Source organism: Primulina tabacum, chromosome 8 (assembly GCF_025594145.1).
Source record: "Primulina tabacum isolate GXHZ01 chromosome 8, ASM2559414v2, whole genome shotgun sequence".
Taxonomy (NCBI): Eukaryota; Viridiplantae; Streptophyta; class Magnoliopsida; order Lamiales; family Gesneriaceae; genus Primulina; species Primulina tabacum.
In genome coordinates this window covers 4,581,194-4,602,570 of record NC_134557.1, presented here as the reverse complement: position 1 = coordinate 4,602,570, position 21,377 = coordinate 4,581,194, and the positions used below count along the sequence as shown (strand labels likewise).

The following is a 21,377-nucleotide window of genomic DNA, read 5'->3' as shown; positions in this document are numbered from 1 at the left end:
GATTGTATGGGTTTACCGTTTGATCGTCTGTAACATCTCCGCATTAATCTGCGGCAGTGCCCCTCAACCACCCCTCCACCTCCTATTGCGGGTAGCCGGAAAATCAAGCTATGTTCCGAATCGTAATCTTCCCTAAATGGAACCAACCTAGACCAGAGAGCTAAAAACATTAAAATGTCTGCGAATCAAGGAGAAGATTCATGCTTTTCTCAAGTACGCTGTCTCTTTATCATTCCACCTCAAATTCCAAAAACTAGGAATCGTTTCGGCCCGGAATTTCGCTGCATTTTTCCGTCTTATTTACATCTCGTCTTTATGCTAACGATTTTTAGTTTAGGGTATTTCTGCGTTACGCATTCATGTTTTTGTTCTGTTAATGCAGAAGGAGGACGAAGAGAAGGACTTTGATATTGGAAATGATGCGTTGGAAGCTCCATTGCCACTCACAGCCACTTCAAGGGTCTGTCGTTTCGCCTATAATTTTCTCTCTTTTTTCTTTTTGGCTTTATAATCCTAAGAAAAATGTGTACATAAATATGTGTGTCTGTTTTGTACTTATATGTGTGATCTCAAAAGTGAGATTAAAGTTGAGTATGTTGGGGAAATGCAGGTTTTGTATATGTTGGGGGACATTACAGCCGGACCCGCTTATCGGTTTGCGCAGTGGCTGGAATTTGTCCGTAAACGGAGCAGCAAGTATCCTGCCTCAGGCTTCCCCCATCGACCTCACAGCACTCAGGGCATGTCTGTTTGGTTGGTGGCTGTATATATTCTATGTTGTCAATGTTTTGTAAAAATGTGGCTCTGATTTTTTCGCGTTGACAAATTTCATATACATTGTTAGGCTCATCGGATTGGCTACTTGCTGAGTTAAATGTTCTTATTTTAAATTGCATACAGATACTTTTAAATAAAACCACCAGCAGCTAGGTTGGTGGTTTTTCATGAACCTGACTTGTAGATTAAAAGGATAGAATTGAATAGATAAGTCCTGAGATGAAACGATATATTTTCATTTTTCAATGAGAATTAAGAAAGATACATGCCAATTTAAGGTTCTAAACCAAGTTACGCGGTGTTAGATAACAAACAGTCTGAAATCGGAATCTCAAGTCTGTCACTACGAGGATTCCTTTCAAGGAATGATGTAAAAGACTCTGATCCCATAGACCAGATCTATGAGCTGTGCAATCAGAGTAAGCTAGAAAATCTGCGATTTTGTGTCCTTCGAAAATCTACCATATTTGTACCTCCGTGATTGACAAAAGAGACTGAATTTCCCTGAAAAAGTCATCTGATTTTCCAGTGGCCAGGATCTGAATGACTTATTAAGTTGATGGACTAGATAATTGGGAATCCACTTGTTACAAAATGGATTGAATATACTTTATTTGCACATATTATGCCTTACCAAATGGCAAATAGTAATGTGTATAAATTGCCGGCTATTCCAGAATATTCCTGAAATGCACGTGGTAACATTTTTGTCCCTAAGAATAATTCCTACATATGTTTCGTCTTGATTTCTTCCCTCACGTCACCATTATTGAGTTTCTTCGATCCATCAATATGTTTCTGCCAATTTATTTAAGTTGGTGTTACAAAAGGTTTTTGCATATATTCAATCTGTTATCTAGGAACTTGTCACCTCTAAGTTGGTAGAAACTAAGTAGATCTTCTTTTCGAGTGTAGAGTGTCTTCCAACATTCTGTTAGCCAAGAACTCATTATGCTTGGCACTATCAAACTGCATATACCTACATACATAAACCAAACTCCTTTTTCATGATATTGCTAACTAAATCCTAGAAACTAAAGTGTTGGGTGCAATAATTGTTTATGTTGGATGAAATAATTGTTCATGTCGGGTGGAACAACAGAAACACATTGTACGATTTAAAATAATTTAAGTTGAACCGTTAACACCAGCTATAGCTCTTGGTAACACGTCAAGAGCTCGATCTTACAATTGTTATCAGAGCCAAAGTAACGGTTCGATGGTAATTAATTGCAAGAAGTGTAATTATTGATGTCGTTTGGTGTAATAATGTATTTGCTGTATAGAACAATCGAAACGTAATACTTGAACTGATGTATGATTTAAAATATTTGAGTTGGACTGTTAACACCAGCTTTAGTTTTTGGTAAAGTAGCAAGCGATCGGTCCTATGGAAAGTTTTTCCTATGACTTTTGAACAGAGGACACCCAAATAATCATAGGAAGAAATTTATTTACAAACTAGTGGGGGGAGCAGTCAAATTGGTGGAGCTGAGAGACATTGTTTCCGGCGACAATATACTTTTAATATCATCTATTGATTGATTGATTGATTGATTGACCATACAGTCATACACATTTGCATAACTGAGAAATAAGTCTTTAAGCTTTGTTATGCTTCTGGAGAATCCAGGCTGGAGATTATCATACGGCTAGCAGCATAGAGTTGCATCTGTGGGCCGAGTCATGAAATTTTTTAGGCTTCTAGAAAGAGAGTCTGCCACCAATGCAAATAAAAATACAAATTTAGTTTATCCTTGTTTTGGACCTCATCTTTCATTGGGAAAACTAGCATTCTTTATGTTAATAAAAACCGAAGGAATGTCTTGGAAATGTGTTTTGATTTGAATTTGATGCATTGAGTACAAAAACCAAAAAGCTGGAGACTTTCAACAAGAATTACGTCAAAGAGCTAATATAAGTTCTGATTATTTCTGGTTTTTGGTCTAAATGGTGTGCACAACCACTTTAGCCAAAAGGATGTCATCATTGATTTGTCTTCCTTTTACTAACCACCATGTGATTTATGGGAAATAAGCGGCTTTGTCAATGGTAATGTCACCAGTAATCTTTTGAATCAGATGGAATCTTCTCAACATTTATTTGGACTGCTGGTGAAATTTTGGCTTCTTCAATTGCACAATGACTTGTGTTGTCTGAGTATGCCAGAGCTGGGCAGTAGCATCCAGAAGTAAACCACCATGGATGAATTCCGCATTCAAATGATTGCCTTTGTACCGTCTGATGATACTATATATATTCAGGATTAGTGGTGATTCGGTGAAACCCATAGCACTGCCTTGCCTGGAACGCTTTCAAGAGAAGAAGCCTATCATTTAGTGTAAAAATTTGGATATCAATTTTGGACTCTACATTCGATTGAAATGCAAATATCTTGAGCGCTTTAACTTCAATTCTCCACAACCATAAATCATAAATGAATCCTTAGTTCTTCTTAGGTAGGTAATGATATTTGCGCCTTTCAGTAATCTTCACCAGTGTCTTAATGATAACAACTTGTAAGGCTGAGAGTATATACAACATGAGACCATAGAATTCGGAAAACTTTGGTTAGTCTGACACAAAAAAGATTGGAAATGAATACGTAATATATATCTTGCTTTTGTATGACAAAAGTTTTTTTTCCCCTGTGCTTACTATAACTATTTTGCTTCAGTTCGGGAGGAAATAATCTCGATCCAAAGACTTGCCCACCTTCTGAGCAAACTGCAGAAATAAGTTTATGGGAAAGACTTGGTAAAACTGGCATGTTAGACATCAAATCAAGCTCCTTCTCTTGGACAACACTTTCTTCTCTTCACCGTACAGAGCACAGTGGAAGTGGTGAGCATTCTGAGGATGAGATGAATAAAGCACTGGAGGTTTGACAGAGAACTTTAATGCATTGATAGATAATGTTTTGCCTTTTTTCTGTCTTTATGTGACTTTGATATTGCAATTGCTTCAATGATTAAACTGACGTATGAGAAATTTAGTGCGACAAAATATAATTTGTAGTAAGACAGTCCCAAGTTTGTCGATGTAATATTCCCTGTAAAGTAAAGATGCTCAGCCACAGTAATAATCACACAATATATGCAATTTTGTCCTTATTGTGTTGGTATGTGATAGAACCGGATTTTCTAATTTCTCCATGCATGACGTTTTCCTTGTACCCTTTTCTTTCAAGTGTGCTAGAGCTTATATTTTCATAGTTTAGAAGTCTTTACTTCTCCTTCTACATGCATGCTTGTCGAATATAGAGTAAAGCATTTGCTAAACTTAAAAATATGTGATAGGCTATAAAGTTTTGCGGAGAGCATTTGACTTTTCTTTTTTTTTTTTTACCTTGAAACATGTTATCTAATTCTAATTTTGAATTTGGATTCTTATGCCAGTACAGGTTACTGTTAATTCTGGCGGTGTTGTTTTTTTTGCTTTATTCAACCAACCCGAAAATGATGAACATTGTTCTACAGAAGCTGCAGTTGTTATAAAGTTCTCATCATCAAGGATGGCCACTCAGTCTGAACTTCTTGGTTATGAATTTGCAAAATGGCTACGCGTCCCGACCCCACAGGTTGTATCTCCACGCTTTGACAGTTGCTTGTTAATACGCCTGAGGCCTAAACTTAATTTTGAAAATTTGTCCACTGCTTTTCAGGCTAGAGTCATTCACAATGTGAGTTCTGAGTGGCTGCAAATCAAGGAGGCTGCAGAAAAAGCAAAAGACGCTGCTATTATTCAAGGGAATGAACTTGCTGAAATGACTTGTTCAGAACTCCTGGAAGCTCTTGAGCTGAGTCGCTGCCTTTTACTCATGAAGTACGTATTGAAAATTTTATCATTGCAAGTAATTGCATTAGCAGAAGGCGTACTGCATAGAAAGGCACCAGAATTTCAGCAATTTATGCTAGACCACAATTAAACCTTTTGTCTTATCCAATCTGTCACTAGTGTTATGCACCTACTTCTGTTGGTCCACCAAATTCCTTGCATAGGTCATTGACATTAGGCCAAAAACATTAGCAGCAGTAAGATATATATCGGTACCACTTAAGAAGTTAAAATATCAAAATATGATGCAGATGTGTTTCAAATTCCTTGCATAGGTCATTATCCTCAGGCCAAAAAATAGTGGTCATAAGATAGTATCTTGGTACTTCTACAAAAGACTGTATATCAAAATCTGATGCAGATATTTTTCATGTAGAAAGATAGCTATGCTTGTGTGATTACTTTATAAAGGAGAAAGTACTCACCTATGAAGCTGATATTTTATAAGCGCTTGATTTATTTCTCCAAATAATCTTCACATTACAGCTATGTTCATGGGTCTCCTCTATTGGAAAGCTCGAATGCATTTGAATCACAGGAAGCTGCAGGAAAAACAGCTGCAGCTCTAGGCAGGATTTTAATGTTAGACCTTGTCATAAGAAATGAAGATCGTCTTCCTTGTCGCCAACTAAGGTGGCGTGGGAACTATGCAAATTTACTATTGGCTGAAAAATTAACTACTGCAAATAATGATGCACTAGAGGTTGCTTTTGATTCTGCAATCAAAAGATATAGACCTAAAGTTATCCGGGCACTTCAAAAAGAAATTAGAGCAACTTCTGTTGACAGTGTATTTAACCTTTCTCATCCAGGATTGGTATCTCAGGGTTCTGATGTTTCTAATACAGCAGAATCCACAACGAGTCTCACTTTGAATGAGTCAACTAGCTCTGATTTACATATTGTGGCAATAGATAATGTAGTGCCTCGTAGACCCCCAGCAGGGAAACGTGCTAATGATCAAGCAAATTATCCGAAGCTCATTGAGCTACTTCTTAACAGTTCTGAGTATGCGTCACAACTATTGCATGAAATTACTGGAGGAAAACTTAAATCTTCACAGCTAGTTACTGATGCAAATGATTTCCGTGGGATTGAGATAAATTCAGCCGTCCACGAATTCAGAAGTGGATTTCGAGCAGCACTCAGGGACTTGCAGGGATTTCACATGTTCCTTCTTACCCTTCACCAGAAACTAGATGGCCTCTTACGGGCTTTTCTCAATGTACTTAATAGATCTTCTGGGGATCTTGATAAAGAGGATCCGGCGGTTCCTGAATCTCCAGCACAGGCTAAAGGGACTGAGGTCCCTTGTCCATCTTTACCAAGCAGGGATTGGATCCTTGGCGAGGACAATTTGGATTTGAACGACTCAGAAACACAGAAAACAGCCCTTAGGATTCCATCTTCAGGATCTAAAGAAAGTTCAGACACTTGTTCTCCAATCTCACGTGATTGCTCTTATGGGAAGTTATGCAAGGGAAGCGGTGAACCGTTGCATAGCTTGAGGTTGACTGCAAAGATTCGTGACTTTCACCGATTTGCAAAGGTTGTCATATGTATTCATAGAACTTAGTGTTACCTAAAAAGAATTTAACGTTTCTATGCTCTGTTCATTACAAATAGTTTTAGATTGTTTGGTAGTTCAGCAACATGTTCCTTAATTGGTTGCAACTGATGTTCCAGTATGTTACATCCATATCTGTAGAGTTGCTCAAATTTAAGTCTTGTCAATATCATCCACTGGTATAGTGGCAGGCCAATTTCTTATCTTGATTATACTTTGAACTCTGACGCGTTCTGTTAACCTCTTCCTCTAGTATACTGGCCGACCAATTTCATATTTGAATCTGAATTGGACTCCATTACATTCCATTACGTGTGTAGTTGAATTAAACATGTTCTATAACTATGTTTTTGTTGAACCATGAAGAGACGTGGATTATATTTTAGAATGTTTTAACGGCGTAACTGTTTTCTGTGGATACAATTTATCAAATGATAAGTCTAGGAATTATGCGGAACGAGATTGTTAGTAGCATCATTCTTTTAATTCAATTTATCTTGAATTATTATTTGTTTTAATCACAATTTCCTTTTTGCGGTTTATTTTCCAGGTTGATACAGAGTCAAGCAAAGAACTACAGCAATGGAATGATATGCTTAAAAACGATGCAGTTAAATTGTGCCAGGAGAATAACTTCATCACTGGATTTTTTGAAGGTAGTGATAATAATTGTGTGGTGGATGCTTATGAGTTGAAGGTGATAACTGCATTCCGACATGCCATATTTTGAGACAACTTAGGTAGTATGCTTTGGTTTCTGTCATGGAATGACCAAGTTTCTTTTTTAAAAAATACTTAAAATTCAGGTGAGGTTAGAGCACATTCTTGAGAGGATAGGACTGATATCTGACTCAGCAAATACAGAAAAGCCATCAGCTATCTCTGCTACTTTGTTCATTGGTGGAGCACTTGCTGCTCGATCTGTGTACACCCTGCAGCATTTAGGGATTGCACATATTTTATGTCTGTGCTCCAATGAAATTGGACAATCTGATTCTCAGTTTCCTGAGTTATTCGAGTACCGAAATTTTTCAGTATGTATTTTACAGAATTTGCAGCCTTTTGCTCCACTTTTATATACCTTCCAATTTCTTTTAGGCTGCATTTGGATGGAAGTATTTAGATTTCAAATGGTTAATTCAAATCCACACCAACTGCTTGGGTAATTCTTAAATCTATAAATTTTAAATTGCGACATCCTTCAATTTATGTTTTATACCAAAATAGGGAATTTGAAATTCTCAATTGTAGGAGTGATTTCAACTTCCTTTTATAAACTCATTCAAATAAAATGCTTCCACCCAAATGCAACCTTACTAAATTCTGCTTCGCTTAAAAATTTCCTTGACTTGTTTGGTGATCATTTCGTCTATGTACAGATATATGACATTGAAGATGCTAACATTAGGGATATCTTTCAAGAAGCACATGATTTTATAGACCGTGTGGAACAAATTGGTGGCAAGGTTCTGGTACATTGCTTTGAAGGGAAGAGTAGGAGTGCTACTCTAGTTCTTGCTTATCTAATGCTCAGGAAGTAAGTGCGGACTGATCTTTCTAGTATTTTATCATCTAAGTGGCATGTCCAGGGAGATGTCTGCTTAATTCGTGATGCACGAAGAGGGAGAATATCACGACCAACCCACCACCAGCAAATGTCGAGCCCAACCCAACTTCTTCAAAAGATATTGTTTATCAAAGACACACTCATGGGAAGTAAAATGTGGTAGATTAGATCATAGGATTCTAGATTTATCTTGTTTTTAAATTCCTTAAATAAGAGCTTATCTCAATTAGCTAGAAAGATATCATCTAGGAAGATATCATTTGGATAATTGGATTAGATAGGGTTTTTATCTTAATTAGTTAGGAAGATATCATTGGATTAGATAGGGATTCTTATCTTTTAGTTTGGGTTGTCAAAACCTTGTATAAATATGTATCAGAAGAGAGGAAATAAAAGCATCGAATTGTGTTGCTTCTACCAAAGTCGGAGATCGTGAGGTTCTCTCTTCAACGACCCTCTCCCCAATTATCAAAATAGCGAGACATGGGCGAAAATCTCAGAAACACGCTCTCAATCTTGCGAGTGGTGAATTCTCCATAAATCGCCCCATAACTAGATCCATTACCCGCGAACATAACAACTTGGTATCAGAGTCGGGCGCTATGGGGGATTTGCTTTCCATGCACAGGCAGCTCGAAGCCTTCATAAACATGTACAAGGAGGACAGACTGGCGAGTAACCAACGACAACAAGAGAATGACCAGCAACATCGGGATCTTGCCACACGCTTGGAAGAATTATCGGTCCAAGTCGCAGTGTCCAAAACAGAAACAGCGCACGACCTGGGAAGTGACAACAACCACTTGGATTCCCATGATACATACTCTACTGGCCTACGCACACAAGAAGGGAAAGACAACTCGTTTGTCATACTTAAATACACCCGGTTAGACTTTTTTTGTTGCGATGGAAAATCAGACGCATTGGCTTGGCTCAATCATTGCGAGCATTTCTTCGACCATCAGCACACACATGAGGCAGAAAAAATGGGGTTAGCGTCCTTCTATCTCGACAGCAAGGGCCAGCTGTGGTTACGTAAATTGAAACGATATCAGCCCGATATCCAGTGGATCGACTTTGCAAAACAGTGTGATCTCATATTTGGCCCACCCCTTCGAGGAGATACCTTTGGCGATCTTGCCAAGCTACATCAGACAAACTTGGTGAATGATTATTAGGAACGCTTTGAGGAATTGTTGGCCCGTTCGGGTCCCATAACATCGAGGCAAGAGGTCCAGTTGTTCATTAGTGGACTGCGCAGAAACATTGCTATAGAATTTCAAATCCACCACCCAACAAATCTCACTACTGCTATGAATCTGGCGCGATTATATGAGACACGCAACGACCATCCGAGGGAAGAAACGCGAGCACCGTTACGTAGAACCAACACCAGCAACATCCCCAGACGCCTAGAATAAAACGGTTGTGTAGACTGGAGCTAGAAGAGCGGCATCCAAGGGGCTCTGCTACAATTGTGATGACCGATACACGCCGGGGCATCAATGCAAACGATTATTTCTATTGGAAGGAATAGAGAAGGACACATCCAACGATAAGGATCCTGTGGAAGAAGAAGAATCACAAGATTTCGGAGCCTCTATCCATGCAATTGCTGGCCCCCATGGTGCGAAAACAATGCAGATTTGGGGAAAAATACAAGGCTGCCACGTGAGAGTCCTCATTGATTCGGGAAGCACGCATTGCTTCGTGGATACACCGGAGGCCGACAATCTGGGGTTATCCGTGGAAAACCGCCCGACCCTAAGGGTGTCTGTGGTCAACAATAGACAACTTCAATGCTCGGGGGTATGCCGCGGTGTACAGGTTGTTCTAGGAGGAGCTCGATTCTCTGTGGATCTGTTTTTGATACCATTGGGAGACTTTAAAGTGGTCTTGGGAGTAAATTGGTTGTGCACGTTGGGTGCCATCAATTGGGACTTCACATGGTCATGAATTTCCCATATGAGGGAAACTCGGTCAGTCTACAAGGAGACGATCTTAGTGCGAGTTCAGGCCCTTTTGCATTCACCATAACAGAAGCTAGCGGAAGGAAACTACCAGGCCGGACTTTGAAAGGATTTTTGGGGACCCCAAGGGACTGCCACCGCGACGACAACATACACACAAAATTATATTAACCCAAGGGACAGATCCTGTCGTGGTTCAACCCTACCGCTATCCGAATGCGCAAAAAGATGAGATCGAAAGGCAGTGCGCCGATATGGAGAAGGCTAGGAATTATCCGACCCAGTACTTCACCATTTTCATCACCCGTATTATTAGTCAGCGAGGCCCATAAATCATGGCGTTTTTGTGTCGACTACCGGGCTTTGAATGCGCAAATTGAGAAGGACAAGTTTCCAATCGCTGTGATTGAAGAACCGTTGGAAGAACGTAATGGGGCCCAATTCTTTATCAAGCTGGATCTCCGAGCAGGATACCACCAAGTCCTGATGGATCCAACATGCATTCCCATGACAGCATTCAGAACTCATCATGGTCACTTCGAATTTTTGGTTATGCCTTTCGGGCTAAAAAATGCGCCCTCTACTTTTCAGGCCATTATGAACACTATCTTCTTCGACGATATTTTGATTTACAGCAAGTCTTCGGAGGACCACTTGAAACACTTACGTCTAGTCTTCTCAACGATCAAAGCAACAGTTTTTCCTGGAGCGGTCCAAATGTTCTCTAGCTCAAACAGAAGTGGCCTATCTCGGTCATTGAGTGACACAGTCGGGGGTCAAGGTCGATGACGAGAAAATTGCAGCCATTGCTAATTGGCCAACCCCCTCCTCTATCAGCTCCTTTCGCGGGTTTGTAGGCCTTGCGGGGTATTATTGCAAGTTCGTCAAGAACTATGGAATTATTGTCGCGCCCTTGACCGGCATACTTCGCAAGAACTCCTTCGTCTGGTCACAAGAAACTACATGATCTTTCGAGGAATTGAAGAAGGCTATGACATCCACACCCGCCCTAGCCCTACCGAATTTTTCAGAACCATTTGTGGTAGAATGTGACGGTTCCGAAAGTGGATTAGGTGATGTTCTTCTTCAAAATGGGCACCCTATTGCATTCTATAGCCAGACTTTGGCTTTGTAACACCGTAAATTACCCGCATACGAAAAAGAGTTGATTGGTCTGGTTAAGGCCATCCGCCACTGGTGAACATATCTATGGGAGTTTCGTTCTTGGTGCACACGGATCATTTACAGTCTCAAATTTATGTTGGAACAGCGTATCACGAAGTCCCCTTATCAATGATGGATCAGCAAGCTATTGGGATTTGAATTCAAGGTGGAATATAAACTAGGAAAATCTAATGTGGTTGCCGACGCCCTCTCAAGACGAGATGAATCAGACAACGGCTCTATTTGTGCTCTATCAATCCCACGGCTGGAATGGTTGGAAAAAATCAGAAGTGAACTCGTCTTTAGGCGCGAGTTACAGCCCTTGGTTGATAAGGTGAAGGCTGAAGAAGCTCTTGGGCCCTGGGACTTCTCGGATGATCTCCTTTGGTATAATCAGAGAGTTTTCTTACCTCCGGATTCGACCTTGACAGGTACCATCATCTTTTTTATTCATAGCTCGTGCCATGAAGAATATTTGAAGACTTTGCATCGCGTCCAGCGGGACTTCTACTGGCCACGCATGCGCAGCCACATAAAGGCATTTGTTGCGGAATGTGTGGTTTGCCAACGCAATAAGACTGAAAATTTGAAGCCTGAAGGGTTGTTACAGCCCCTCCCAGTTCCTCACCACGTATGGACGGACATTTCTATGGATTTTATCGAGGGACTCCCCCTATCACAAGGGAAAAATGTTCTCTTGGTCGTGGTTGACCGATTTTCAAAATATGCGCATTTTGTTGCTCTTTCACACTCTTATATAGCAGTTCTGGTCGCTCGGATTTTTTTGAGAACATTTTCAAGCTTCATGGGTTGCCTGAGTCTATTGTTTGCGATCGAGATGTCACATGTACCAGTGGATTTTGGAAGCAACTGTTATGCCTGAGTGGGACCCCAACTTTGTATTACATAGGCTTACCATCCTCAATCGGATGGCCAAATGGAGGTGGATAACCGTATTGTGGATATGTATCTCTGTTGCTTCTCTGGTGACTTTCCTAAGAAATGGACCAAATGGCTTGCGTGGGCTGAATTTTGCTATAACACCAGCTTCCATTCGTCCTTACGTTCTTTCCCGTGTGAAGTTGTCTATGGCCAACCACCGCCGCTTCTTCTATCATTTTCTCCTGGGGTGGTGAAATTAGAGGCCGTCGACAAAGAATTACAGACCAGAGACGAAGTCCTGAAACATCTCCGGCGACGTCTCCTGCACGCCCAGAATCTCATGAAGACTCAATATGATTCATCTCACCAAGATGTCCAATATTCAATAGGGGATATGGTTCTGGTACGTTTACAACAGTACCGCCAATCTAGTGTGGAAAAGCATGTGAACAAGAAGCTCTCCCCACGTTATTTTGGCCCATTCAAAGTTATTGCACACGTTGGTCAAGTCGCATACAAACTCAAGCTTTCCGACTCTTCCTTGATCCACCCAGTCTTCCATGTCTCTTCTCTGAAGCCATTTAGGGGCAATATTCCCCACGACACAGACCTGCTGGTACTCAATCAAGACGACCCACCACAGCCACTGGCCATTATGGATTCAAGAGTCTGCCAGGGACGTCGTGAGCTGTTGATCCACTGGGTCGGCCTCTCACCCACCGAAGCTTCTTGGCAGGATGCTTCCACCTTGGCCGCGGAGTTTCCCTCATTTGTGATCATGGACGATCACGTGTCTCCAGAGGCCCACCACAAGCAAATGCCGAGCACAACCAACATCTTCAAAGATATTGTTTATCAAAGACACGCTCACGGGAAGTACAAGATGGTAGATTAGATCATAGGATTCTAGATTTATCTTGTTTTTAAATTCCTTAAATAAGAGCTTCTCTCAATTAGTTGGGAATATATCATCTAGGAAGATATCATTGGATTAGACAGGGATTCTTATCTTTTAGTTTGGATTGTCAAAACCTTGTATATATATCAATAAGAAGTGAGGAAATAAAGGCATCGATTGTGTTGCTTCTACTAAAGTCGGAGATCGTGAGGTACTCTCTTCAACAAGCCTCAATCCCCAATTATCAAAATAGTGAGACGTAGGCGAAAATCTCAGAAACACGTAAGGGTGTCAATTCGGGTGGGTTGAGTCGGGTTGAACAATAGTACTATTCAAAAATTGCTCAACCCGAACCCGAGCCAACTCTAAAACTCTCAACTCGAACCTGAACCCGAATCAACCCGATCAACCCGATTTCAATTTTTTTTTAATTTTTTTAAATAAAATTCAAAAAAAATTAATAATATTTTAATTTAAACACATAATAACAAAATCTCCCTCATATATATGATTTAAATTTTAAAGTCTAATTGTAGAAAAATAAAATAAATTTACTAAATCAAATAAACAATTGTTTAAAAAATAAAAAATGTTCAAAATAAATATTAAATTATGAAAATGTATGATATAAATATACAATATATAAAAATGTAGGCAATATTTATTAATTATATTATTTTTAAAAAAAATTAAAATTTTTGGGTCAACCCGAACCCAACCCAACCCAACCAGATCATTTTTTTGGGTCAACCATCGGGTCCAACCCGATCTAACCCGAACCCGAAAACCCCAAACCCAAATCTTATTTTTTTCGGGTTGAACCGCGTCGGGTTGGTGGTCGTGTCTGATTTTGACACCCCTAGAAACACGCTCACAATCTTATGAGTGGTGAATCTCCATAAATCGCCCCATAACTAGATTCATTACCCGCGAACATAACAGAGAACCTGTGTCCCAACATGGCCTGCATTCAGTTGATTATTTTTCATGGGAAATAGAAGCGATGAGGTGATGGGTGATGGTTTACTGCCACCAGAAATGACCTGTAATAGGAAAAGCGAGTGGAGGATTTCAAGGATAAACCAAATTGTTGTTGTCTCGTCTTACCTTTCTATTACTTTTTCGTGTTTAAGTTTTAACTGAAGCAAATCTATAGCATTAATGACATTTTTTCTGGGGTTGAGGAAGGAATAGGAAGATCTGGTCTGGTTGTCCCTTGAGAAAAAAGATTTAACCTACGCGGTTCTTTCTGATGCAGAAACTTCACTTTACTGGAAGCCTGGAATGCACTGAAACGAGTTCATCGTAGAGCCCAGCCCAATGATGGTTTTGCGAGGATTCTTTTGGACCTAGATCAGAAATTGCATGGAAGAGTTTCTATGGAATGGCAACAGCGTAGGCCTACGATGAAGGTTTGCCCTATATGCGGAAAAAATGCTGGTTTAAGCAGCAGTTCTTTAAAGCTTCATTTGCAAAAAGCTCACAGAAAACTATCATCAGGCAGCGTGGACAGTGCCATGACTATGGAAATACAGAAGGCATTGGATGCACTCAAAATAAGTCGAGGGGGGAGTGTCAGCCCCACCCAAAGACAAACTCATTCCATGATTGATGAATAACTGCTGCTTTTGGTGCACCTGCGAGGTATTTTAATGGCAGTCCAATTAAATTTCCTTTCCATTATTTTGGCTGCCTGATACTGGTAACTATTTTCCAGGAATTCCAAATAACGTATCTGTGGAATGTTCATGATACGAACCATTTCAAGAAGTCGAACATACACGGGTACTGAATGTTGAGGTTTCAGTGATCGAATTGTATATGTTTAAGGTTAAATTTTGTGGCTTATTCTTTGGTTGTATAGTGAAAAAATTCCATTTGATCTATTGTAGAAACCATGAGTTGTAAATGTATTTACTATGTTTATATAAAATAAGACGTAGCTTTTGCTCTTATTTTTTTGGATACACGTAGCTCTTGCTTTTGAAATACTGAAGTATGTTACAATATACAACTCATACAACCTCATGTCTGGTTTATTCTTCTCTCCTGGTATTAAATTTAGATTTAAGATTTATTGCATCCTCTCCTAGTGTCAACTTAAGATTAATTACATCATTCTCAAGTTTGGTTCGAACTCTGCTCCCTGCTCAGAAATGTGCCTATTATTAGAATTGGGAAGGGTTTAACAACTTTAGGGAATGCACGTTGATAAAAACACCAGCTCATTTTTAAAGTGACTACTTGAAACGTGGAACGAATATTGTCAAAATTAACAATTATTTAAAAAATCCATAAGGAAATAAAATTATCGACAAATATGAATTAATTGAACCATTAAATGTACGCGAAATTCTCGACATAAAATTTTGGTTCGATAATAATTTAGGGGAAGGTGTGTTTGATGCATTCGATACGAGTCATTGATGACTTAACTTAGACTCGACTCATACACAAATGACCAAGCACATAAAATAAATCACAATACAACTTATACACAGATGACCAAGCACATATAATAAATGACAATACATAAATCGTCCATATCCATCAAATTTTCATCACTGGTCATTCCTTCTGTTATCGATCTTTCTGACCAAACAATATCAATCATTGATCTCCCTAACCAAACAATAATAAATCCACTACTATCACATAATACATGATACACGGGACTTCATATCTCATTTTCGTTTTCCTACCAAATTACCTTGTCATTTAAGGCGAAATTTAACTCGATGTTTCCCACATCTTCACCATATTTTTTAAATTACTTCTGTTCATTTGAATTTCATTTTAGCTTCAAGTGTCAATTTCTCAATCACAGCATTTGATAAAAAGACGGAAATTTTTCCAAAATATTGCTAGCAGTTCCGGATAAATCAATGGATTGGCTTTGGAGTTACCTTCCACCAGTCACAGCAAGAAAACAAGTTCAAACACAAGTACAAACAACATTTCACCATTACTAGCATTAAATGCAAAATCTACACTACCACAGGTTCAGGCGCCGGTTCTGGAGGTGCACCATTACTACCGTTGAGAACTACCACGTTGCCATCAGAATCAACATCCACGATGACCGAGTTGCCTTCTTTAATATCGCCGGCGAGCATCTTCTCAGCCATACTGTCCTCCAACAGTCTCATGATGGCTCGTCTTAGAGGCCTCGCCCCATAACTCGGGTTGTATCCTTCTTCCACAACCCTATCTCTGAACCGTTCGGTCACTTGAAGTTCTATCTCCTTGACTTTCAATCTATCGAATACCTCCTTCAGCATTATATCGGCTATCTCCTTCACCTCAAGCTTGGTAAGCTGTCGGAAAACAATCATTTCATCCAATCTGTTTAAGAATTCTGGTCTGAAATACTGTTTCAGCTCTTCTGTAACCAAACTCTTGATACGGTTGTAACTACTATCCTTCTCATCATAATCTAGATCAAAGCCTATGCGTCGGCCCCCCTTCTCGATTACACTACTTCCAACATTTGATGTCATGATCAAAAGTGTGTTCTTGAAGTCCACCGTCCTACCTTTGCTGTCCGTCAATCTTCCATCCTCCAGAATTTGAAGCATCATGTTGAAGACATCAGGGTGAGCCTTCTCGATCTCATCAAAAAGAACGACTGTGTAAGGGCGGCGCCTGACTGCTTCAGTTAACTGCCCACCTTCGGTATAACCAACATAACCAGGAGGTGACCCAATGAGCTTTGAAACAGTGTGTCTCTCCATGAACTCGCTCATATCAAGCCGGATCATAGCTTCTTCGGATCCAAAGTAGTAGGCAGCCAGAGCTTTTGCTAGCTCTGACTTCCCGACACCAGTTGGACCGGAGAAGACGAAGCTAGCAATGGGGCGGTTGGGGTTTTTGAGCCCAACACGGGCACGACGGATAGCACGACTTATGGCTTTGACAGCTTCATCCTGTCCTATGACACGCTTGTGGAGTGTCTCCTCCATCTTGAGAAGGCGATCAGATTCATCTGTGGACACTTTTTCCACAGGGATGCCCGTCCAAGAAGAAAGGATATGCTGAATGTCAGCTTCTGTTACAACAGGCCCTGTGTCCCCTGCCTCATTTTCTGCCTTGGTCATCTCCTTATTTTTGTCCACAAGAGCAGATATCTGTGCCTTAAGATCCATCTCTCTGTCACGTAGCTCGCCAGCCTATAATTATTTAAACCATAAACTAAGTTTGTTAAGAAACTCAAGATCCTAAACCACAAACTAATTAGCCTATCATAGATGCCAGAAAATGATCACCTTCTCAAAATCTTGACTTCGGACAGCCTCATTCTTTTCCTTTGTTATCTGCCTGAGCTCTTTCTCAAGCTCTCTGGCTTCTTCAGGGAGCTGTGGATGCAATGAAAAATGTGTCACATTACATTATATATAGTGAAAAGAATTATGATCGGTTAAGAAAGGAAATTACCTGCGCATGGCGAAGTCGGACCCGAGAACCAGCTTCATCAATCAAGTCAATGGCTTTATCAGGCAAAAAACGGTCACTGAAATTTTCAAAACAAAGGTCTTCAAAGAGGTTCAGTATTGAAGAATGAATTCAAATTCTACATACCTGATATATTGATAAGAGAGCTGAGCAGCAGCAACTAAAGATCCATCGGTGTAACGAAGCTTGTGATGTATTTCATAGCGTTCTCTAAGTCCTCTAAGAATTTGTATGGTTTCATCCACAGTAGGTTCTGGGACTTTGACTGGCTGAAACCTTCTTTCTAGTGCTGGATCCTTCTCAATATGCTTTCTGTATTCATCTAATGTAGTGGCCCCAATGCACTGCAATTTTATCCATATGCAACATTACAGATATGTAGGCCACAACATCATGCTCGAAAAGCAAATCCACGCTTGAGTCATAAAACAGAAAATAAAGGCGGAAGGCGGATGTAAATTAGGTTCCCAAATATCATTCAAAGGCACACTTTTACATGTCAAATTATGGAGCAATATCCAGAAAGCTGTGCTGCTAAAAAATTCAGACTGCAAACGAATGTTTGTATTAGACTTTGCTAACCTGCAATTCACCTCGAGATAAAGCAGGTTTCAAGATGTTTGCTGCATCAATTGCCCCCTCAGCAGCTCCTGCTCCTATCAAAGTATGCACCTCATCAATGAAGAGAATAATTTCATCGCTTTGTTTAATTTCCTCCATCAGTTTTTTCAACCTCTCTTCAAATTCACCCCGGTACTTTGTCCCAGCAACAAGAAGACCCATATCAAGGGTTATAACCTAAGATGATCCATAAGAAATTACTATTTTGACATTGTTAATAAAGCAGTATTCCAGAAACATAATAATGACAAAAACAAACTGCTGGAACAACAATACCCAATTTTTTAGCTCAACTACACAGTATTCCAAAATCTTTATAATAAACCGTTATTGAATATTAACATACGTAGAACTTTAATTGGGGAAATCAAGTATATGTATGGCTACTGTTGCATTTCACATTATCCAGTAAATTTCTAATGACAAAATGAAGGAAAATCTATATCATTTAACCTTTGAAGATGCCGTCACATCATCACCCCCACCTCTTATATCAACTCACAAATTAACTAAAAGTAGAAGGTAGGAGGCTTCCAATATTTCTTTTCTTCATAAGAGCTGTTATTACTAGCCTACCTTTTTCCCTTCAATTGTTTCTGGAACATCCCCATTGGCTATTCTCTGAGCAAGACCCTCGGCAATAGCTGTTTTCCCAACACCCGGTTCTCCAATCAGGCAAGGATTATTCTTCGTGCGTCGCCCTAAAATTTGTGTAACACGTTCAATTTGGCCCTGTCTTCCAACAACAGGGTCTAGTTTACCCTGAAAAGGCAGATAAACCATAACGTTAGGATGGATAGCGTCAGCTAGTGATAGGCCTTAGGCCTCCAATTTTCTAATTCAAAGATATCGAGAAGAATAGGAATTACCTCTTCAGCTAGTTTGGTAAGATTTGTACCATACTCCTCCAGAGTAGGCATCTTGTTCCCAGAGCTCCCACCTCCAACACCAGCTCCAACAGCCTCTGCACTCTCACCTACCATTCTAATAACCTACTTGCACAAATGATTCTCTCAGTTTCTTACACATTATCAAGTGGGCAGTGGAAATAAGGTGATGCTACTTGCCTGTGTTCGAATGTTACTTGGGTCAGCCCCCAAATTTTCAAGAATTCGTGCTGCCACACCTTCACCTTCACGAAGCAATCCCAGGAGCAAGTGCTCTGATCCAATGTAATTGTGACCTGAATCAAGAACCAATGTCAACATCAATGTCCAAACTGCATTTTTTATCGAAATCAAAGCTTCGAAAATCCGACCAAACTTTGCAAGCCACTACTATGATTACTACAATGATGCTGATAGACAGAAAACAAGTTACCAAGCTGGCGGGCTTCCTCTAATGAGAGTTCCAAAACCCGCTTCGCGCGAGGAGTAAAAGGTATTTCCACAGCAACAAATCCACTACCCCGTCCAATTATTTTTTCAACTTCCACACGGGCATCTTTCAAATTTATGCCCATGGACTTGAGGACCTTGGCAGCAATTCCAGTGCCCTCCCCAATAAGTCCCAATAATATCTGTTCTGTTCCAACAAAATTATGTCCAAGCCGTCTTGCCTCCTCTTGTGCAAGCATTATGACTTTTATTGCTTTTTCTGTGAATCGCTCAAACATGGCTCGTGGTGCCATTCGCAATTTTCTCCCTCGCCTGCCAAAGGTTGCGGCTGCTGCCCTGGACTGAAGTGTTTGCCCAATTTGTCGAACCATCATGTCTAAGGTATTAACTCCACGCAATCCTGAGAAATTCCTCATCTGTAAGGGAGTTGTTTGATAACCACACAGCATAGTAACTGCTCCATTTGTTTTACTAGATCCCCTGAACTTTCCATTTTTTGTCAAACCAGCTGAAGGTAAATTGGTAGACTGTACCAAAGCATGTGACATGACTGCCTCTAGTTGTCTGCATATATGTCAATCGGCAATTAGGAAGCTGTGGACGAACTGATCAGGAAATTGTTCTGAGCATGAATTTTTTACTTGGATGCATAAAAAATACTGAGATTTTCGATGTTCCCGGGTAAAATGATAATCATCAAAGTGGCATCATGAATAGCAGCAACAAAGGCATCCTATGAGAGAAAGTGAACTTTGTATACTACAATGCTCAACTAGAAAATGTTCCAAACAGTGTTCTAAAATTTGACCTAGACGGCCGGCACTGGCCGACCGCACCGAAAAAATGCTAGTCGGCTAGCCTAGGCAGCTCTAGACGCTCGAATAATTACCTTTTTTAGGGCTTTTTTTGGGTTTTTTTTTTTGAAAACTTTTTTGAACTTTTAATTTAAATTAAAAGCCGAGTTATAAAAATGAATAGTATTTTTTTAAAAGCCATAAACCAATGTCCAATAAGAAATGTGATTTATTGTCTTGCCCTAACACACCAAAATCATCTTATTATGTTGATATCATGCAATCCGCCTAGCAATGCCTAGTCCCCGTCTGGGCCCTGGGCGCTAGGCACTAGGCTGGCGTCTGAGTAGCGCATAGAGAATTTTAGAATCTTGGTTCCAAACACTGTTAACTTCATATAGTTACAAAATCACTTAGCATCGCCTAAAAACAAAAAAAAATCCATAATGGACAATATGAAAGGATGAAAATAACTCCACAAAATTCACAACAAAAACACTTGGAGAGTTATGAAGCCAACTCGTAGATCACATGAAAGTTCCAAAAGCGACAAGATTTTTTCCAAAATTCATATTGTAATGAAAGTAACAGTTCCGAAATAAAAAAATTTAACAACCCATCTTGGTTAAAGGAGTCAGCAACTGCAATTATCCATCTGGATATTCCCAGCTGCATCACTTCAGAAACGGTATGCATAACAGTACTTATGTCCAAAGCTGAGAAATTAACGACTAAAACTTTATACTGTTTACAACTGATATTCTTCTAGCTGGAGCTAGTGAAAAGCACATTTATATAAAAACATCATACAGGTTCCCAAACAATACTGGATGCGATTAAATTTTTCCAACATTTTTAACAACTGTAAATCTATTTGGATGATACAAAAACAATTCAAATATTCAATAATCCCAGTTTATTTCTAAATCGAATAGCAACCATGCAATTTACAATGCAAAAGCAAACACACAACTGAGCAAGATAATTACATCATTCTGGGAATCGCTGCAAAAAAAAAAAGCAAAATACCATCCAGAGCTTACCTGAGGACGAGTTTCATATGCAATTTTGTTCTCACATATAGATAGACAAAATAATAATAATAATAATAATAATCATAATAATACTAATTAATATCGAATTAAATTTAAACTTAATCTCTACCGCATAGTGCCAGCTCACATAATCCATAAACAAGTGCGCAGTAGATAAACAAACCTCTACCATTTCATCAATATTGAAGCACTACCCAGAATTAATTGCGTAAAATCAACCAATTCAACGATCAATACTACCAAGAAATTACAAACTTTTACCAATCAATTATTTTCATCTTCAAACAAAACACTCAATCGAACTGAAACGTACATAGAGACATCGAACCAATAACATCTACAATGAAAATAATTTCACAAAACCAACCAATTGAACAATCTATATTCAATACAACCATGACATCACAGACTTCTCGGCAGTCAATTATTTTCAACAAAACCCAAATTAACACAGAG

At 39.5% G+C, this 21,377-nt stretch overlaps 2 protein-coding genes across 7 annotated transcripts; one reads left to right on the top strand and one right to left on the bottom strand.

Annotated features, from left to right (window-relative positions):
• The first annotated feature begins 4 nt into the window (after positions 1-4).
• On the top strand, positions 5-14,617 carry LOC142553175 (dual specificity protein phosphatase PHS1-like). 6 transcript variants are annotated; one of them, XR_012821909.1, is made up of 13 exons: positions 5-213; positions 383-460; positions 611-753; positions 3,455-3,659; positions 4,181-4,357; positions 4,442-4,602; positions 5,101-6,163; positions 6,732-6,878; positions 6,988-7,215; positions 7,561-7,718; positions 13,921-14,074; positions 14,163-14,306; positions 14,380-14,617. XR_012821909.1 is itself a non-coding variant. In XM_075663222.1 (12 exons), the coding sequence occupies exons 1-11, from the start codon at positions 175-177 to the stop codon at positions 14,279-14,281; spliced, it is 2,751 nt and encodes a 916-aa protein (XP_075519337.1). In that variant the 5' UTR covers positions 5-174; the 3' UTR covers positions 14,282-14,306; positions 14,380-14,617. The 6 variants fall into 6 exon arrangements, 4 of the variants coding, with proteins under 4 accessions (XP_075519337.1, XP_075519338.1, XP_075519336.1 ...); XM_075663222.1 differs by having other exon boundaries at positions 611-744; positions 13,921-14,306; XM_075663223.1 differs by having other exon boundaries at positions 14,163-14,617.
• Positions 14,618-15,491: 874 nt separating this feature from the next.
• LOC142553174 (ATP-dependent Clp protease ATP-binding subunit ClpA homolog CD4B, chloroplastic-like) lies at positions 15,492-19,620 on the bottom strand. The gene is made up of 9 exons (XM_075663220.1): positions 19,056-19,620; positions 18,803-18,918; positions 18,605-18,727; positions 18,312-18,497; positions 17,697-17,912; positions 17,241-17,458; positions 17,097-17,172; positions 16,928-17,017; positions 15,492-16,831 (listed from the first exon to the last, which is right to left on the bottom strand). The coding sequence occupies exons 1-9, from the start codon at positions 19,618-19,620 to the stop codon at positions 15,650-15,652; spliced, it is 2,772 nt and encodes a 923-aa protein (XP_075519335.1). The 3' UTR covers positions 15,492-15,649.
• Between the last annotated feature and the right edge of the window lie 1,757 nt (positions 19,621-21,377).